Source organism: Thalassophryne amazonica, chromosome 1 (assembly GCF_902500255.1).
Source record: "Thalassophryne amazonica chromosome 1, fThaAma1.1, whole genome shotgun sequence".
NCBI classification, from domain to species: Eukaryota; Metazoa; Chordata; class Actinopteri; order Batrachoidiformes; family Batrachoididae; genus Thalassophryne; species Thalassophryne amazonica.
In genome coordinates this window covers 35283938-35302938 of record NC_047103.1, presented here as the reverse complement: position 1 = coordinate 35302938, position 19001 = coordinate 35283938, and the positions used below count along the sequence as shown (strand labels likewise).

General features: G+C 48.1%; 1 protein-coding gene across 1 annotated transcript in view; it reads left to right on the top strand.

Annotated features, from left to right (window-relative positions):
• The window catches only part of LOC117508113 (vasoactive intestinal polypeptide receptor 2-like), a 106025-nt gene that overhangs the window by 66688 nt on the left and 20336 nt on the right, over positions 1–19001 (top strand). The window contains exon 5 of the mRNA XM_034167772.1: positions 18043–18140. Within this exon, the coding sequence (XP_034023663.1) occupies positions 18043–18140 (98 nt within the window). The remainder of the gene's footprint in view (positions 1–18042; positions 18141–19001) is intronic.

Genomic DNA, 19001 nt, shown 5'->3' with positions numbered 1-19001 from the left:
CTTTACAGCGCACTTTGCACAAGAGATGCTTGTATGATGCTGTAATGCAGAGGACGCCTTTTCTGCATGCACGCCACAGCGTCGCTTGAGGTATGCCAAAGCACATTTGGACAAGCCAGCTTCATTTTGGAATAAGGTGCTGTGGACTGATGAAACTAAAATTGAATGTTTGGACATAACAAAGGGCGGTATGCATGGCTGAAAAAGAACACAGCATTCTAAGAAAAACTCTTACTACCTACAGTAAAATTTGGAGGTGGTTCCATCATGCTGTGGGGCTGTGTGGCCACTGCAGGTACTGGGAATCGTGTTAAAGTTGAGGGTCACATGGATTCCAGTCAATATCAGTAGATTCTTGAGAACAATGTTCATGAATCAGTGACAAAGTCGAAGTTGTGCCGGGGCTGGATCTTTCAACATGACAATGACCCTAAACACTGTTCAAAATCTACTAAGGCATTCAAGCAGAGGGACAAACACAACATTCCGGAATGGTCATCTCAGTCCCCAGACCTGAATATTACTGAAAATCTGTGGTGTGATTTTAAGCGGGCTGTCCATGTTCGGAAACCAACAAACTTGAGATGTTTTGTAAAGAAGAATGGTCCAAAATGCCTTCAACCAGAATCCAGACTCAAAAGCTCCCATGACCGACACAAAATCAAGGACCGACACGTCGTCTGGTATGGCGGAGCCGGGGCTCCACCCTGGAGCCAGGCCTGGGGTTGGGGCTTGCGTGCGAGCACCTGGTGGTCGGGCCTTAGCCCGCGGGGCCCGGCCAGGCTCAGCCCAAAAGAGCGATGTGGGCCCACCATCCTGTGGGTTCACCACCTGTAGAGGGGGCCATGGGGGTCGGGTGCAGAGAGGACTGGGTGGCAGTCGAGGGTGGGTGGCCCGGCGGCCCGGTCCGCGCTCACAGCCTCTGGCTGTTGGGACGTGGAACATCACCTCACTGGGGGGGAAGGATGGGGGGGAAGGACACCATGTTCGAGCACAGGGGTGTCCATAAGTGCACGTGGCACCAGGACACCCTTAGCCGGAGGTCGATGATCGACTTTGTTGTCGTATCATCTGACCTTCGGCCACATGTCTCTGACACTCGGGTAAAGAGAGGGGCTGAGCTGTCGACCGATCACCACCTGGTGGTGAGTTGGATCTGCTGGGAGGGGAGGAAGTCGGTCAGACCTGGCAGGCCCAAACGTATTGTGAGGGTCTGCTGGGAACGACTGGCGGAACCCTCTGTCAGCGAGGTCTTCAACTCCCACTTCCGGGAGAACTTTTCCCAGATCCCGGGGGAGGTTGGAGACATGGAGTCCGAGTGGACCATGTTCTCCATCTCCATTGTTGATGCGGCCGCCTGCAGCTGTGGTTGCAAGGTCTCTGGTGTCTGTCGCGGCGGCAATCCCGAACCCGGTGGTGGACGCTGGAAGTAAGGGATGCCGTCAAGCTGAAGAAGGAGTCCTACTTGTCTTTGTTGGCAGGTGTGACCCCGGAGGCAGGTGACAGGTACCGGCAGGCCAAGCGTACTGCAGCCTGTGTGGTCGCAGAGGCAAAAAGGAGTTCGGAGGGAGGAGTTCGGAGAGGCCATGGAGGATGATTATTGTCAGCCTCGAAGAAATTCTGACAAATCATCTGACACCTCAGGAGGCCGAAGCAGCTCTCCACCAACACTGTCTATAGTGCGGGTGGGGAGCTGTTGACCCTGACTGTGGATGTTGTTGGGCGGTGGAAGGAATACTTCGAGGATCTCCTCAATCCCATCGTCACGTCTTCCGAAGAGGAAGCAGAGACGGGGGACTCAGAGGCAGACTCATCCATCACCCAGGCCGAAGTCACCGATGTGGTCAGAAAGCTCCTTGGTGGCAAGGCTCCTGGGGTGGACGAAATCTGTCCAGAGTACCTTAAGTCACTGGATGTTGTGGGACTGTCCTGGTTGACGTCTCTGCAACATCGCGTGGTGGTCGGGGACAGTACCCCTGGATTGGCAGACCGGGGTGGTGGTCCCTCTGTTTAAGAAGGGGGACCGAAGGGTGTGTTCCAACTACAGGGGATCACACTCCTCAGCCTCCCCGGTAAGGTCTATTCCAGGGTGCTGGAGAGGAGAATCCGACTGATAGTCGAACCTCAGATTCAGGAGGAGCAGTGTGGTGTTCGTCCTGGTCGCGGTACACTGGACCAGCTCTACACCCTCCATCGGATGCTCGAGGGTTCATGGGATTTCGCCCAACAAGTCCACATGTGCTTTGTGGATCTGGCAAAGGTGTTTTACCGTGTCCCTCGAGGCGCCCTGTGGAGGGTACTCCGGGAGTACGGGGTCCGGGGTCCTTTGCTAAGGGCTTGATGACCGCAGCAGGAGCTTGGTTCGCATTGCCGGTAGTAAGTCAAACCTGTTTCCAGTGCATGTTGGCCTTCGCCAGGGCTGCCTTTTGTCACCGGTTCTGTTCATTACTTTTATGAACAGAATTTCTAGGCGCAGCCAGGGTGTAGAGGGGGTCCGGTTTGGGAACCACAGAATCTCATCTCTGCTGTTTGCGGAAGATGTGGTCCTGTTGGCTTCGTGAAACCAGGACCTTCAGCGTGCACTGGGGCGGTTTGCAGCCGAGTGTGAAGCGTCCAGGATGAAGATCAGCACCTCCAAATCCGAGGCCATGGTTCTCAACCGGAAAAAGGTGCCTTGCCCTCTTCAGGTCGGTGGGGTGTCCTTGCCTCAGGTGGAGGAGTTTAAGTATCTCGGGTCTTGTTCACGAGTGAGGGATGGATGGAGCGTGAGATCGATAGATGGATCGGTGCAGCGTCTGCAGTGATGTGGTCGCTGTATCGGACCGTCGTGGTGAAGAGAGAGCTGAGCAGGGGGCCAAAGCTGTTGATTTACCGATCGATCTACGTTTCAACCCTCACCTATGGTCATGAGATTTGGCTCATGACCAAAAGAACAAGATCGCGAGCTAGCTGAGGTGGCTCGGGCATCTTTTCCGCATGCCCCTGGATGCCTTGCTGGAGAGGTGTTCCGGGCACGTCCCATTGGGAGGAGGCCCCGGGAAGACCCAGATCACGCTGGAGGGACTACATCTCTCAGCTGGCTTGGGAATGCCTCAGGGTTCCCCCGGAGGAGCTGGGGGAGGTGTGTGTGGATTGGGAGGTCTGGGCGGCTTTGCTTGAGCTGCTGCCCCCACGACCTGATGTAGGATAAGCGGAAGAAAATGGATGGATGGATGGAATCCAAACTCTCATTGGAAGCTATAGGAAGCATTTAGAGGCTGTTATTTCTGCAAAAGGAGGATCTACTAAATATTGATGTATTTTTTTCTGTTGGGGTGCCCAAATTTATGCACCTGCCTAATTTAGTTTAAATAATTATTGCACACTTTCTGTAAATCCTATAAACTTCATTTCACTTCTCAAATATCACCGTGTTCATTTGCTATATGATATATTTAACTGAAATTGCTGATCCAAACAACCAATGATTTATAAAGGAAAATCATGGACATCATCAGGGGTGCCCAAACTTTTACATACAACTGTATATGTCCTCTAGTCCACTCAATCAAAGAGGTCCTAGCTGCCACTGTCACATGCACGACCACCTTCATGATGAAATATACATAATGTCCAGTAGTCCACGCAATCAAAGAGGTCCTGGTTGCTGTCGTCACACACAGATGGTGTGCGATGTCCTCCACCTGACCATTGTCCTTCTTGGCTGAATCCCACCACTGTGCTTGTGGACTGACCATGCATGCACATGTCTGCCACTGACGGCATGAGACTTTTTTCTGTTGTGGTCCTGATTTAGAAAATAAGAAAGGAGAAAAAAAGATAATCCCAGCTGCCATGGACAGGTGTGTCCAGCCCATACACGCAGGTCAGTAGTTAGGGGAGGTGATGTTCTAGTAAACTCCACATAAACAAAGAAGTACGCGCTCACAAAGCTGACTCCAGCTTCGCCTCTCTCACAATCGTGGCATGTGAAATAACATCCATTAACTCCTGGAAATAATGTATTCTGACTTTTTCCAATGTAACAAATCCATCTCCGTGTCCAGGCAGTCTGTTAAAACAGTGTCAGATTCCCCCATGTCCATGTACACAGCTTCAGTAAACCAGCATCCACGCAAACAGCGCATCACCACACTTTAGGCTCCAAAATCCAACACTCTGAAAAACTTAAGAGTTTCAGGGTGAAGCGTTTTGTCTCCTCTCTGTAAATCCAAGCCATCACTTTTGAACGGCAGGTCAGAAGCTTCGTTTTCAGGTGGAGCAGGTGTGTTTCCCTCTGTCTGTCAGTCATTGGGATGTTTCTGTTTTGCTAATAAGGACGTCACACTGAAAAATGCAGAGAATTACAGAGTGAAACGTTTTACAGAAAGGCACCTGCTAATGCTCAGAATGAGAGAAATAAAATACATCAGAGATGACTAATTATTAGCACATGTGTGCAGAGACACGTACAATCATGAGTACTTTTATGTTGTCTTACTAACTGGGACGTTAAAAAACGTAAGACGTGCTTTACAGTTGGCGTTGCGGGTTGAACTTGAATTTGCTGCTCCTTCGTGCTAATGATGAGCCGAGCTAATTCATTAATGTAGCATGAACTCTTGTATGGAAGCTGAGAGGGATGCGCGACAGCAACTCCACATTTACAGCAATGAGAAACTGGCTGAAATAGAGATGTTATTTTAAAAATCAATTTTAAAAAATTTTGGATCAATTTTGAATCGTTAAGGATAAGAATTCTGATTCTGATTCTGATGTGAATCTAATTCTTTCAACATCCCTAGGTGACTGTTTCTTTCGACTTGTGAATCTAACAGGAGCATTACTTTGCCTGGCAGTGCCCTTTGACTCTTGAACAGCATGCAGGGAAACATTTTTTTAACCCACATGGTTCAAGATTCAAAACTTTTCCAGAAGACACAATTTTTTTTTCTTTGTATTGGTAGTATATTATTCTTTTATTTGTGAAATATGAAAGAATTTTTTTTTTCTCAAAAAAATTTCAAAGCAGTTGCATCTTTACTTTTTCTTTTCTTTTTTTGTAATTTTTGTGTGTGATTTCCTTTACTTTTAAAATTCAAAAGTTTTATTTGTAATGGAGTACTTTTCTACTTTGTTCTGTAATGATCAGACTGGATAATTTGAAGTCATGGTGATGGGAGACCCGCACTTGGTGTATTGGTGTGTTTTTGTGCATATGTTCCTACACGGTTTGTGTGTCTGTGTCCAGTTTAATTGCCAGCTGGTGTGTCAGACATGAGGAATGTTGTTTATAGATGATGAGAGCGATGAAGGCCAGGCACCAATGTTTCCAGATCTGTCTCTCTGTGTGTCGGCCTCAAGAGTTTAAGGAAAGTTACTGCTGTTGTTGTGAAATGGTCCAGACTCTTGCCTCAGCTGTGCTCTTATTCTGAAGAAGTGTCTTTTTATGATAATGTCTTGTTGAAACAACATGCCTGGAACAAACAACACTGGTCTGTCATTTCCTGACACTGATACAGCCAAATATTCAATCAATCAATCAATCAATTTTTTTATATAGCGCCAAATCACAACAAACAGTTGCCCCAAGGCACTTTATATTGTAAGGCAAGGCCATACAATAATTATGTAAAACCCCAACGGTCAAAACGACCCCCTGTGAGCAAGCACTTGGCTACAGTGGGAAGGAAAAACTCCCTTTTAACAGGAAGAAACCTCCAGCAGAACCAGGCTCAGGGAGGGGCAGTCTTCTGCTGGGACTGGTTGGGGCTGAGGGAGAGAACCAGGAAAAAGACATGCTGTGGAGGGGAGCAGAGATCGATCACTAATGATTAAATGCAGAGTGGTGCATACAGAGCAAAAAGAGAAAGAAACAGTGCATCATGGGAACCCCCCAGCAGTCTACGTCTATCAATCAATCAATCAACTTTTTTCTTATATAGCGCCAAATCACAACAAACAGTTGCCCCAAGGCGCTCTGTCTATAGCAGCATAACTAAGGGATGGTTCAGGGTCACCTGATCCAGCCCTAACTATAAGCTTTAGCAAAAACGAAAGTTTTAAGCCTAATCTTAAAGTAGAGAGGGTGTCTGTCCAGCAATATTAGCAACACAACTCTGAAACAATGCTGCAGATTCTGAATTGTAGCTGGCATTAGCTTGCAAGCTAACGTCTCCAGCCTATCAACTAGCATAGGTCACGTATCGTCTCAGTGCAGTTCTCAGTGTTAATGACAGCGCGCCTTTTTTATTTGGAGCCGAAAGTTGAAAATCACATGATGCATTACGTCACACTTAACAACCGGATTGCTTCTGGCCTGATGAATAAATGAGCAAACAACAGGCGGTATTAGTGTACGTTTACACATGTGGAAAGCTTTCTGGTAATGTTGTTTTGCAGGCAACCTAATTAGCTTGTTTGCTGTAACTCTGTAATACACTTAAAAATTGTTTGAAATTGTCAAGATCACTTTGTTTAGTTGCTAAATATTGTGGTGAATTTCAGCTAGGTCCATAAGAAATTAGATTTTGTCACTTTGACACTTTGACTTTGATCCTTAATATGAGATTGTTTGCATTCCAGATGAGTAAAATTTGTAGGAATTACATACTTTATTTTTATGTAGACCCTCAATATTAGGACCTCAACGGTAATTTCAAAGGTACACAGCTGTTTCATGGACAGCATTGCCTTACTGTGTCATTATTTAATATAGAAGTAAGCAGATTAAAGAAGACCAGTAATTTTTAAAACTTTTTTTAATATATGCTTTTGAATCTGATCAGGGCATCCACTGATGTCTAGAATCAGTGGATGCCCTGATTGTGGCATTTAAAAACTGCAGTGAGGACTCAGTGTGTCTGAGTTTGTAATTGTCCAGGATCCAGAGTTTGGTTCCTGATTTTCAGTGACTTCCTTGATTCAGCCAAAAGAAGCATGTCTGTGGTTAAAGTGCTAAACTTGTTGAAAGATTGTCAACAGTGAAGTTCGTGTCTCAGCATCTCACCCTTTGAGATCAAGAGATACTTGGAAAGAGCTTTTGGACTCATGAGGTTGCTGGACAGGTGTATTTGGGAATGCCGATACTGTTGCAGGAGAATAAAAGTCCAGGTCTCCAGGGTCCTGTGCTTTCAGTTGTATTTCATGTTTGTGATATCTGGACATTAACCAATGACCTTATATTATGAATGGATGTTTTTGGTACCAGTTTTTTCTGGATATCGCTAGAATGTCTTTGGGTCACAGGAATGATTACTTGCTGAGACTCAGATGACTTGTACTACTTAAATCATGAGAGAGCATCAGTTACACTGGTCTGTGTGGTGCACATCTCTATGCATGTTCCAGTGCACATGTTGTTGAGGGTTGAGGTCCACAGCAACACTAAAAGGCCAAGGGGTTGCATTGCAACATTTCATTTGGCTACAGCAGATAGATTATTTGCAACAGGTGGGTATGAACCAATTTGAGTTTTATCTTGAGTGGTTGCCACCCAGGAACCAGGACAGTGCCACAGTGTGGTGGATGATACCTGGCACACTTACATATTTGACCTAATTTTTCTAACTGTAATTTTGGATACAATTTTTGATTTAAAGAATGTATTCTATGTCGACCCCCCCATCAAAAAAAACCCTTCTCATCTTTGCTGGATTCTGCATTGTTCCACTTGGATTTAAGTCGTATCAATACATTATACTGTGTGTCCACTGCACTGGGGAAGTCCTCCAGCTTCCTGAGCAGTACTGTAATCTAAACAGTCTTCCAATGTTTATGTCATCGTAGAGACATGTCTATTTGTCATTGTCTTTCTTAGCTCAGGATGACTATCTTGAGTTCCTAGAAATCCAGTCCAGTTAATCTTTTTGTCCTGTGTGTGGTGAGAATCCAAATTCCCAGATTTCCCGTGCTGACAGTGAAACAGTTAATGTGTCTCAAGTATAAAGTGTGTTCCAGTTATAGAGGAATCACACTTCTCAGCCTTCCTGGGAAAGCCTAGATTCAGGAGCAATGCAGGTTCTGACCTGGTTGTGGAACAGTAGACCAGCTCTTTACCCTCGCAGAAATATTAGATGGGTCTTGGGAATACGACCAAGCAGTCTACATGTGTTTGATTTGGAAAAGGCATATGACTGGGTCCCTCAAGGTGTCCTGTAGGGGGTGCTGCCAGAGTGTGGGGTGCCTTATTTGCTGCAACATGCGTTTCGGTCTCTGTGTGACCAAAGTAGGAGCTGTGTCCCCATTCTTGGCATGACATCACACCTGTTTCCAGTGGGTATTGAACTCCACCAGGGCTGCCCCTTGTCACCATTCCTGTTCATGTTCACGGACAGGATTACAAGACACAGTCGGGGACTGGAGGGTGTCCAGTTTGGTGATCTGAGAGTTCCATCTCTGCTTTTTTGCATCAGAGGTCACTGCCTGAAAGCAGTGACCTCTGATGTGCAAAGAACAGGTTTGAGGCCTACAGCGCCTACAAATCTGAGACCATGGTTCTCTGTCAGAAAACGGTGGATTGTCCCCTGGAGAGTGAGCTCGATAGACAGATTGCGGCAGCGTCTGTTGTTTTACAGACGCCATACCAGACCGTTGTGGTGAAGAACTAGCTGGGCCGGAAGGTGAGGCTCTCAATTTACCAGTTCATTTATACTTCTATACTCACCAATGGTCATGAACTTTGGGTAATGACTGAAAGAATAAGATCCCGGACACAAGTGGCAGAAATTAGATTCCTCTGTCGGGTATCTGGACTACACTCCTGGACAGGCTGAGAAGCTCGACTATCCGGGAGGGACTCAGTGTAGAGCCACTGCTCCTTCGCATCAAAAGGAGCCGGCTGAAGTGGTTCAGGTACCTGGTGAGGATGCCCCCTGGTTGTCTCCTGATGGAAGACTTCCAGGCATGTCCAACTGGGAGGAGGCCCCAGGGAGGACCCAAGATAAATTGGAGGGATTATATTTCCCAGCTGCTTTGGGAACGCCTCAGAATCCTCCGGGAAGAGTTACAGGACTTGGCTGAGGATAGGGAAGTGTAGGCTGAGGATAGGGAAGTGTAGACTGAGATGCTTGGTCTGCTGCTACCATGACCCGGGTAAGCGACAGAAAATGAATGAATAACTGAATCAATATAATGTGATTTGTGAATAACACAAATAATCTAAAGTGCACCAGAAGTTGAGCACTAGCGTCTTGTTTATGTTGGATCTACAGATGAAAACAGCTCAGCTCAAAAAAATTTGTTGTGTTTGTTGAAGCCGGTGAATGTGAGTGTTTTTGATTGGCTTACTGGAGTCAGTGCGCTGGTCATATGAAGGTAGAGGTGGTGACCTTATAGTGCACACTGTGTAACCATGCTTTTGTGACATTTCATGGAGATGGAATCAAGATCCAACTCCAGTCCATCAGAATAGGGCAGCGCAGTCTCATTTGAACCCCTGCATGATTTTGCGGGATTTCACAGCCTTCCATTGCGCAGTACAAACACAGCATCACTTCACACGGAAAAATTGTGTACTGTTTTGTTTTTGGCTGCAATCACTGAAGCAGTCGTGAAAAGTGCAGTTTTTTTGGTTTCCGATGGAGAAGGGAAGACGAGGCAAATGGGAGACGTCGTGTCGGTAAGTGTCAGCCTAAACAGCTAACCAGCTACGTTCTCTCGCCTGTAAAACAACCTTGACATGTTTGAGCTCATGTCCACTTTCCATCACATCGTCACCTTTTCTTTGCATTTTCACATTGTTTGCTTGTAATTTGCCCAAAAACTCAGAGAGGGCTGTCCTCGGATGTAGGATTGTTGCATCATGTGCGTCATATTTTAACCCTTTAGCACCCACCCTCAAAAGAGACTGTGCTGCCCAATGGACTATATGCACGCATTAGTTCCGTGTTCCACGCCTGATGGTACCCGGGGAAGACTATAGCAGAGCGCACTGTACTGTGAAGAGTCCTCGGAGTTTACTCACTGTTTACTGGAGCTTCCCAAAGTCTTCCCAAAGTCGCTACCATTATGGATTATCACCTTAATAGTTAATCATCACTATAATAATAATAATAATAAAAAATAATAATAATAATCAATAGCATTATATAAATACAAAAAAGCAGGGGTGCATACACACATGTAGAATCATTGTCAATGGCGTTTGCTATTTACTTGCATTGTATCGCTCTGTGCTAACATATTTTTGAAACATTAATTTTAGTCATTCAAACGTTCTATCCTTCTTATCTTGTAAATAACCTGATGTCATCATCTGAGGCAGTACAAGAGTTAATAGCATTTTAAAAAGGAATAGTTTGCACCATCTGTCATGCTTAGTTATCATGTTATGGGGTAACATATGTCACATGTCATAGAATTCAGTGGACGTCAACCATGTTTGACCTTTACTTTGGAGACAAAGCATTCAACACAGTCAAACTATTCCATTTATTAATCATTTTATTTCAACCAATAATTTACATCAATTTGTCACCATTTTTGCTGTTTTTAATTTCAATTTCAATTCAATTTAATCATCTTATAATGCGCCAAATCACAACAAAAGCTGTCTCAAGTTTCCTCACACAGAAAGTTCAATATAAAAATTAAATTAATAAAAAATAAAATAAATAATAAAATAAAATAAAAAATTCAAATACATAATTAAAAAAAGAATGAAACAGATAAAAAATAAAAACTATTCATAAGAAAGAGAATAAAAATGGGTTTTAAGTCTTGACTTAAAAATGTCCACGGACTCCGACTGCCTCACAGTCGCAGGAAGACTGTTCCACAGGGCGGGTGCACGATGAGAAAAAGCTCTTTGACCCGCTGACTTCTTCTTCACCCTGGGAACACAGAGAAGTCCCGCATCCTGCGACCGCAAAGCCCGGGCCAGCACATAAGGTTCCACCAGATCAGTGAGATAAGATGGCGCCAGTCCATGAACAACTTTATAAGTCAATAACAAAACCTTAAAATCTGCTCTCACAGAGACAGGGAGCCACTGTAAAGATACCAAAATGGGTGTGATATGTTCAGACCTTCTGCTGTGTGTCAAAAGTCTGGCGGCAGCGTTCGGAACCAGCTGAAGACCCCTAATGCTGGACTGTGGTAACCCTGAAAATAGAACATTACAATAACCTAGTCTAGAAGAAACAAAAGCATGAATCAGGGTCTCAGCATCAGCCATTGACAGGATGGGGCGGATCCTCGCTATATTTCGCAGATGGAAAAAAGCAGTCCTAGTAACATCCTTGATGTGGAGGTCAAAGGACAACATGGGATCAAAAATTACCCCAAGGTTCCTCACTTTGTCCGTATGATGTATGACACATGAACCCATAACCCATTTTACCCCATAACTCCATGGAATTCAGTCATAGATAGTACAAACTATACCTTTTTGGAATCGTTATGATCAGACAAATAATGTGGTATAGTTTTCAACGTGATTGGAGCATTTTTAAATTTTGACCCCTGTGTAATTCTTTATTGACCCCTGTAGCTCATTAGAGGTCAGGTTCAGGATGGCTCCATATCTGAAAATAAACATTAGTTAATTTAGAATATGTGGGCCAAATTTTATGCTTTTATCACAGAATGTGCAATTGTTTTGCTATGCCGCCCCACTAAATTTGTTTCAGGAACCATGTGTTGTGTGGGCCGCTGAAGAGGAGGTACTGCTGGCCCACCACCACCAGAGGGCACCCTGCCTGGAGTGCGGGCTCCAGGCACCAGAGGGCGCTGCCGCCTCACAGGAGCAGCCGGGGTGACAGCTGTCACTTATCACCTATGACAGCTGTCACCTGTCATCTGATCTTCAGTGGTATATCAGCAAGACGACATCTCCACCTCTTTGCCGAGATATCGCTCTACCGAGGAGGTAATATACTCAGCCGACTGTGTTGTCTTCCTGACAGGAATACCTGTTGCTTTGTGTGTTGGATAGCAGATATTTTGTTTTTTTTTTCCGACGAGAGGTGGAGGTGGTTTTTCCACCATACGTGTTGCTGGGTGCAAACGCACCCACATCTAACTGTTTTTGTTCCTCGCCAGCAGTACCAGATCCGACAAGCGGAGGCAGTGGCCACCTGGGAGTTCGGGACTTGGCGGCTCCAGTATTCCCGGGGTTCGGTGGCGGAGGAAATCGTGTGGTTCCGGTTCTGCTTTGGACAGACGTCTCTTATCTTCGAGCCTGCCCACGTGACACATTTTGTGAATTGACTTCTTATCTATTATTGTAAATTCGCCGTGTTTGTTGTGCTTATTCACAACAGTAAAGTGTTGTTATTTGACTTCCTCCATTGTCCGTTCATTTGCACCCCCTGTTGTGGGTCCGTGTTCCTACACTTTCACAACAGGATATCTCGGCCAACGTCATGGACCCCGAGGGGCGTCAACCGGCTGTTGAACGGCCAATGGAAGAGCAGGGCGCACAGGCGTCTGCAGGAGGTATGATCGGTGAGTTGCAGCGAATCCTCACCGCGTTTACGGCTCGGTTGGATCTGATGACCGCGCAGGTGGAAGCGCGCCCTCAGGGCGCTGCTGCGGCTCCCCCTCCTGTCGATCCTGTGCGCAACAGTGACGTTCCACAGGTCGTTCAACGACCCCTCCCACCTTCCCCTGAAGCATACATAAGCCCTCCAGAGCTGTACGGGGGTTGTGTGGAGACGTGCGCGGACTTTCTTATGCAGTGTTCGCTCGTCTTCGCACAACGTCCCGTCATGTACGCGACTGATGCTAGTAAGATAGCTTATGTGATTAATCTGCTTCGCGGTGAGGCACGCGCTTGGGCTACAGCGCTCTGGGAGCAAAATTCACGGCTCCTTCAGACATATGATGGGTTTGTGAGGGAATTCAGAACAGTGTTCGATCACCCAAATAGAGGAGAGACCGCTTCAGCCGTGCTGCTGTCAATGAGACAGGGGCGCCGGAGCACAGCTGCTTATGCAGTCGACTTCCGCATCGCGGCTGTGAGGTCCGGCTGGAATAGCACTGCCCTCCGTGCCGCCTTCGTAAACGGACTGTCATTGGTTCTGAAGGAGCACCTGGTGGCTAAGGATGAACCGCGGGATTTAGACGGGCTTATTGATCTCGCTATACGATTAGGCAATCGGTTAGAAGAACGCCGTCGGGAATGAGACGAAGGGCGTGGCCGGGCACGCGCCGTCCCTCTCCCTTCCGGTTCTGATCGAGTTCCGCCCTCCCCACGCTCCACGGCCTCTACGCTCTGTGTGGTTACAGCTCCCCCTGCTGATGAAGCTATGGACACGAGCAGGGCCACATTTAGGCCACCAGATAGACAGAGGAGGCTGGTCCGCAGAGCGTGCTTTGTTTGTTGCTCAATAGAGCATCAAGTGAGGGACTGCCCCGAACGGTTAAACACCAACGCCCGCCCCTAGAAACTGGGCCAGGGGTTGGCCAAGACATTCACGTGGGACATACCCATATTGCCACACGACTCCCAGTTACAATCCTTTATGAGGATTTAACCCTTCAGGCCCCAGCACTGGTGGACACGGGCTCTGAAGGGAATCTGCTAGACAGCAGATGGGCCAGGGAGGCAGGGCTCCCTCTGGTGGCGCTTACTTCACCTGTGCAGGTGCGGGCACTAGATGGCTCCCTACTCCCTCTAATCACACATAAGACACCACCAGTAACTCTGGTGGTGTCAGGGAACCACCGGGAGGAGATCGAGTTTTTTGTGACTCCTGCCACCTCCCGTGTGATTCTCGGGTTCCCCTGGATGTTAAAACACAATCCCCGGATCGATTGACCGTCCGGGGTAGTGGTTCAGTGGAGCGAGACCTGCCATCGGGTATGTTTAGGTTCCTCGGTTCCTCCCGGTTCCCAGGCTAGGGAGGAGGTCAGAGTCCCGCCCAATCTTGGGACGGTGCTGGTGGAGTACCATGACCTTGTGGATGTGTTCAGTAAGGACCTGGCACTCACCCTTCCCCCGCACCGTCCGTACGATTGTGCCATTGATTTGGTTCCAGGCGTTGAGTTCCCGTCCAGCAGGCTGTACAACCTCTCACGACCTGAGCGCGAATCAATGGAGACCTACATCCGGGACTCGTTAGCTGCCGGGTTGATCCGGAATTCCACCTCCCCGATGGGTGCAGGTTTCTTTTTTGTGGGAAAAAAAGATGGCGGACTTCGTCCATGCATTGATTACAGGGGGCTGAACGAAATCACGGTTCGTAACCGATACCCGTTGCCCTTGTTGGATTCAGTGTTCACGCCCCTGCATGGAGCCCAAATATTCACTAAGCTAGATCTCAGAAATGCGTATCACCTGGTTCGGATCCGGAAGGGAGACGAGTGGAAGACGGCATTTAACACCCCCTTAGGTCACTTTGAGTACCTGGTCATGCCGTTCGGCCTCACCAACGCCCCCGCAACGTTCCAAGCATTAGTTAATGATGTCTTGCGGGATTTCCTGCACCGATTCGTCTTCGTATATCTAGACGATATGCTCATCTTTTCTCCGGATCCTGAGACCCATGTCCGGCATGTACGTCAGGTCCTGCAGCGGTTGTTGGAGAACCGGCTGTTTGTGAAGGGCGAGAAGTGTGAGTTTCACCGCACTTCTTTGTCATTCCTGGGGTTTATCATCTCCCCCAACTCCGTCGCTCCTGATCCGGCCAAGTTGCAGCGGTGAGAGACTGGCCCCAACCTACCAGCCGTAGGAAGCTGCAACAGTTCCTCGGCTTTGCAAATTTCTACAGGAGGTTCATTAAGGGCTACAGTCAGGTAGTTAGCCCCCTGACAGCCCTGACCTCGCCAAAAGTCCCCTTCACCTGGTCGGATCGGTGCGATGCCGCGTTCAAGGAGTTGAAACAGCGCTTCTCGTCTGCACCCGTTCTGGTGCAGCCCGATCCTAGTCGCCAGTTTGTGGTTGAAGTGAACGCCTTGGACTCAGGGATAGGAGCTGTGCTTTCCCAGAGCGGAGAGACCGATAAGGTCCTTCACCCGTGTGCCTATTTTTCCCGCAGGTTGACCCCGGCCGAACGGAACTATGACGTCGGCAATCGAGAACTCCTTGCGGTGAAAGAGGCTCTTGAAGAGTGGAGACATCTGTTGGAGGGAACGTCCGTGCCATTCACGGTTTTCACTGACCACCGGAACCTGGAGTATATCAGGACCGCCAAGCGGCTGAACCCCAGGCAAGCCCGCTGGTCACTGTTCTTCGGCCGTTTTGACTTCCGGATCACCTACTGCCCCGGGACCAAAAACCAGAGATCGGATGCCTTGTCCCGGGTGCATGAAGACGAAGTCAAAACGGAGTTGTCGGATCCACCGGAACCCATCATCCCGGAGTCCGCTATCGTGGCCACCCTCACCTGGGACGTAGAGAAAACCGTCCGGGAGGCCCTGGCATGGAGCCCGGACCCCGGAACTGGCCCGAAGAACAAACTTTACGTCCCACCAGAGGCCAGGGCTGCAGTCCTGGACTTCTGTCACGGCTCCAAGTTCTCCTGTCATCCGGGGGTGCGAAGAACCGTGGCAGTTGTCCGGCAGCGCTTCTGGTGGGCGTCCCTGGAGGCCGACGTCCGGGATTATATCCAGGCCTGCACCACCTGCGCCAGGGGCAAGGCTGACCACCGCAGGGCATCGGGACTGCTCCAGCCGCTGCCTGTGCCTCATCGCCCCTGGTCCCACATCGGCCTGGATTTTGTCACGGGCCTCCCGCCGTCCCAGGGCAACACCACCATCCTCACGATAGTGGACCGATTCTCCAAGGCGGCCCACTTCGTGGCCCTCCCGAAGCTCCCGACTGCCCAGGAGACAGCGGACCTCCTGGTCCACCACGTCGTCCTGCTGCATGGGATTCCAACAGACATCGTCTCCGATCGCGGTCCCCAGTTCTCCTCGCAAGTCTGGAGGAGCTTCTGCCGGGAACTGGGGGCCACGGTGAGTCTCTCGTCCGGGTATCATCCTCAGACCAACGGGCAAGCAGAATGGGCCAATCAGGAGGTGGAACAGGCCCTGCGCTGCGTGACAGCTGCGCACCCGGCGGCCTGGAGTACCCATTTGGCCTGGATCGAGTATGCCCATAACAGCCAAGTGTCTTCAGCCACCGGCCTCTCCCCTTTTGAGGTGTGTCTGGGGTACCAGCCCGCGTTGTTTCCGGTGGTTGAGGGAGAGGTCGGTGTGCCCTCGGTCCAGGCCCACCTGTGGAAGTGCCGCCGGGTGTGGCGCGCCGCCCGTTCTGCTTTGCTAAAGGCCCGGATGAGGGCAAAAGCCCATGCAGACCGTCGGCGGACCCCGGCCCCTGCGTATCGGCCAGGGCAGGAGGTGTGGTTGTCGACAAAGGACATTCCCCTCCAAGTGGACTCCCCTAAACTGCAGGATCGTTACATCGGTCCCTTCACGATCCTCAAGGTCATCAGTCCAGCCGCAGTGAGGCTTCAGCTTCCGGCCTCACTGCGGATCCATCCTGTTTTCCATGTGTCCCGGATAAAGCCGCATCACACCTCACCCCTCTGTACTCCGGGTCCGGCACCGCCTCCTGCCCGGATCATCGATGGCGAGCCGGCTTGTACTGTGCACCGGCTCTTGGATGTCTGTAGGATGGGCCGGGGCTTCCAGTATTTGGTGGACTGGGAGGGGTACGGACCCGAAGAACGCTCCTGGGTGAAGAGGAGCTTCATCCTGGACCCGGCCCTCCTGGCCGATTTCTACCGCCGCCACCCGGACAAGCCTGGTCGGGCGCCAGGAGGCGCCCGTTGAGGGGGGGGTCCTGTTGTGTGGGCCGCTGAAGAGGAGGTACTGCTGGCCCACCACCACCAGAGGGCACCCTGCCTGGAGTGCGGGCTCCAGGCACCAGAGGGCGCTGCCGCCTCACAGGAGCAGCCGGGGTGACAGCTGTCACTTATCACCTATGACAGCTGTCACCAATCATCTGATCTTCAGTGGTATATCAGCAAGACGACATCTCCACCTCTTTGCCGAGATATCGCTCTACCGAGGAGGTAATATACTCAGCCAACTGTGTTGTCTTCCTGACAGGAATACCTGTTGCTTTGTGTGTTGGATAGCAGATATTTTGGGGTTTTTTCCGACGAGAGGTGGAGGTGGTTTTCCCACCATACGTGTTGCTGGGTGCAAACGCACCCACATCTAACTGTTTTTGTTCCTCGCCAGCAGTACCAGATCCAACAAGCGGAGGCAGTGGCCACCTGTGAGTTCGGGACTTGGCGGCTCCAGTATTCCCGGGGTTCGGTGGCGGAGGAAATCGTGTGGTTCCGGTTCTGCTTTGGACAGACGTCTCTTATCTTCGAGCCTGCCCACGTGACACATTTTGTGAATTGACTTCTTATCTATTATTGTAAATTCGCCGTGTTTGTTGTGCTTATTCACAACAGTAAAGTGTTGTTATTTGACTTCCTCCATTGTCCGTTCATTTGCGCCCCCTGTTGTGGGTCCGTGTTCCTACACTTTCACAACACCATGATCTATAAAGAAAATACAGAAACAAAAAACATAGAAAGTTGTTTCCTGACCTACTGAAATTCCAAGCTTCATTCTTGCCTTTATAGATGAGAATTTATGAATACCCTAATTTATGCATTCCATTATACAAATCCAGTAAAATCTTAGAGCGTACAAAAAAAACAAAAAAACATTTAGTAACAGTCGGGAAATTGTGGAATTTAAAATTTGGGGAAACAATGTTAAAAAATCAACAAATTCATCACAGTAAAAGAAACTTTGCAATGCACCTCTTCTAGTAGTAATTCATAGATTATATAAACCAAATTTGGAAATAAAATTCCTTTTTGCAGTATCACCTGAACCAAAAAAGTCTTCGGACAAATGGACAGAATTCCTTGGGTTTACTATATATGGCCATTTTCCACAGTGGGGGTTAAAAACAGTGTGTCAGGATCTGTACTAATGGGGACTTTCGCCTCAACAAGTACCTAAAAGCTAAAAAAGAAAAAGTGGAAAAAAGAAGCTCTTTTAAACATGCTGTAGGAAAGTGACACAAACATAAACTGTTGGCTTTCATTTTATTTATTTATTTATTTGAAAGTATTCATTTGCAATCAAATGTTCTGTGCTTTTCTCCAGCTGGTCTTTTACGAGGTGGTGAAGATACTGTCGGCTCTGGGCCACAGTCTGTCTCTTGTTGCTCTGCTCACCAGCGCTGCCATCATCTGTTTGTTCAGGTAAATCACATTTTCTAAACAGGTCAGACACAGGTGAGACAGGAGAAATTGTTGGGAAACTGAGAAGCTGCTGAGTGCATTCATAGGGTCATTAATTAATTTTATTACTATTACTAATTTTTTTTTTTTTTTTTTATGAATTTGCCCTCAAACAGCCCTATGAAGATGTGGAAAAGTGGAAACTGTTTGCCACTCAGAACTCTAAAAATCACCCAAAATAAGTAAATAAACAAATGTGCATACACACAGAATGTGTATGTACGTGTAAATACATGCAGAATTTTAAAATAATTTCAGTGATATAGTTTATGTAACCATAAGGTACCAGAGTGCTTCACGGGAAGAAGCAAAACAAAATTACAACGTTGAAGCTAAGATTAGGCTTTATGACAACAGTCTTAAAACTGTGGAGGGTTAAAGACATAAAAATTATGGCAGAAATGCCATAAATTAAAAGCCAATTTTTATCGTACTGAGTGAGCAGGGCGTCCTGATATTGTAAGGGAGGGCTGCCCAAAGTTTCGGGCCTTGAAAGCTCACAGCAGCCTACAGCAGGACTTTTATAGGAAACTTTGAGCATGTTTAAAATAAGAGAAGCGGAAGAACGAGGCGTTGGAGCCAGAGCACTGAATGAAAGGCAGACTTTAATCTGACTACGACGTACAAGATTAAGGCTATTAAAGTGTTAACAAGACGGCTCTAACACATACCGCCAACGCTGAGTGAGGTTATGTGATCAGGTTTTTTTTTTCTGGTTAAAACCATAACAGTCCCCAGACTGACCCGGTCTGATTTATTTGTGATTTCCAGGACAGTTTGTGCACGATTATGTTTGTGCATGTCTGTGTCTGGCTGGATCTC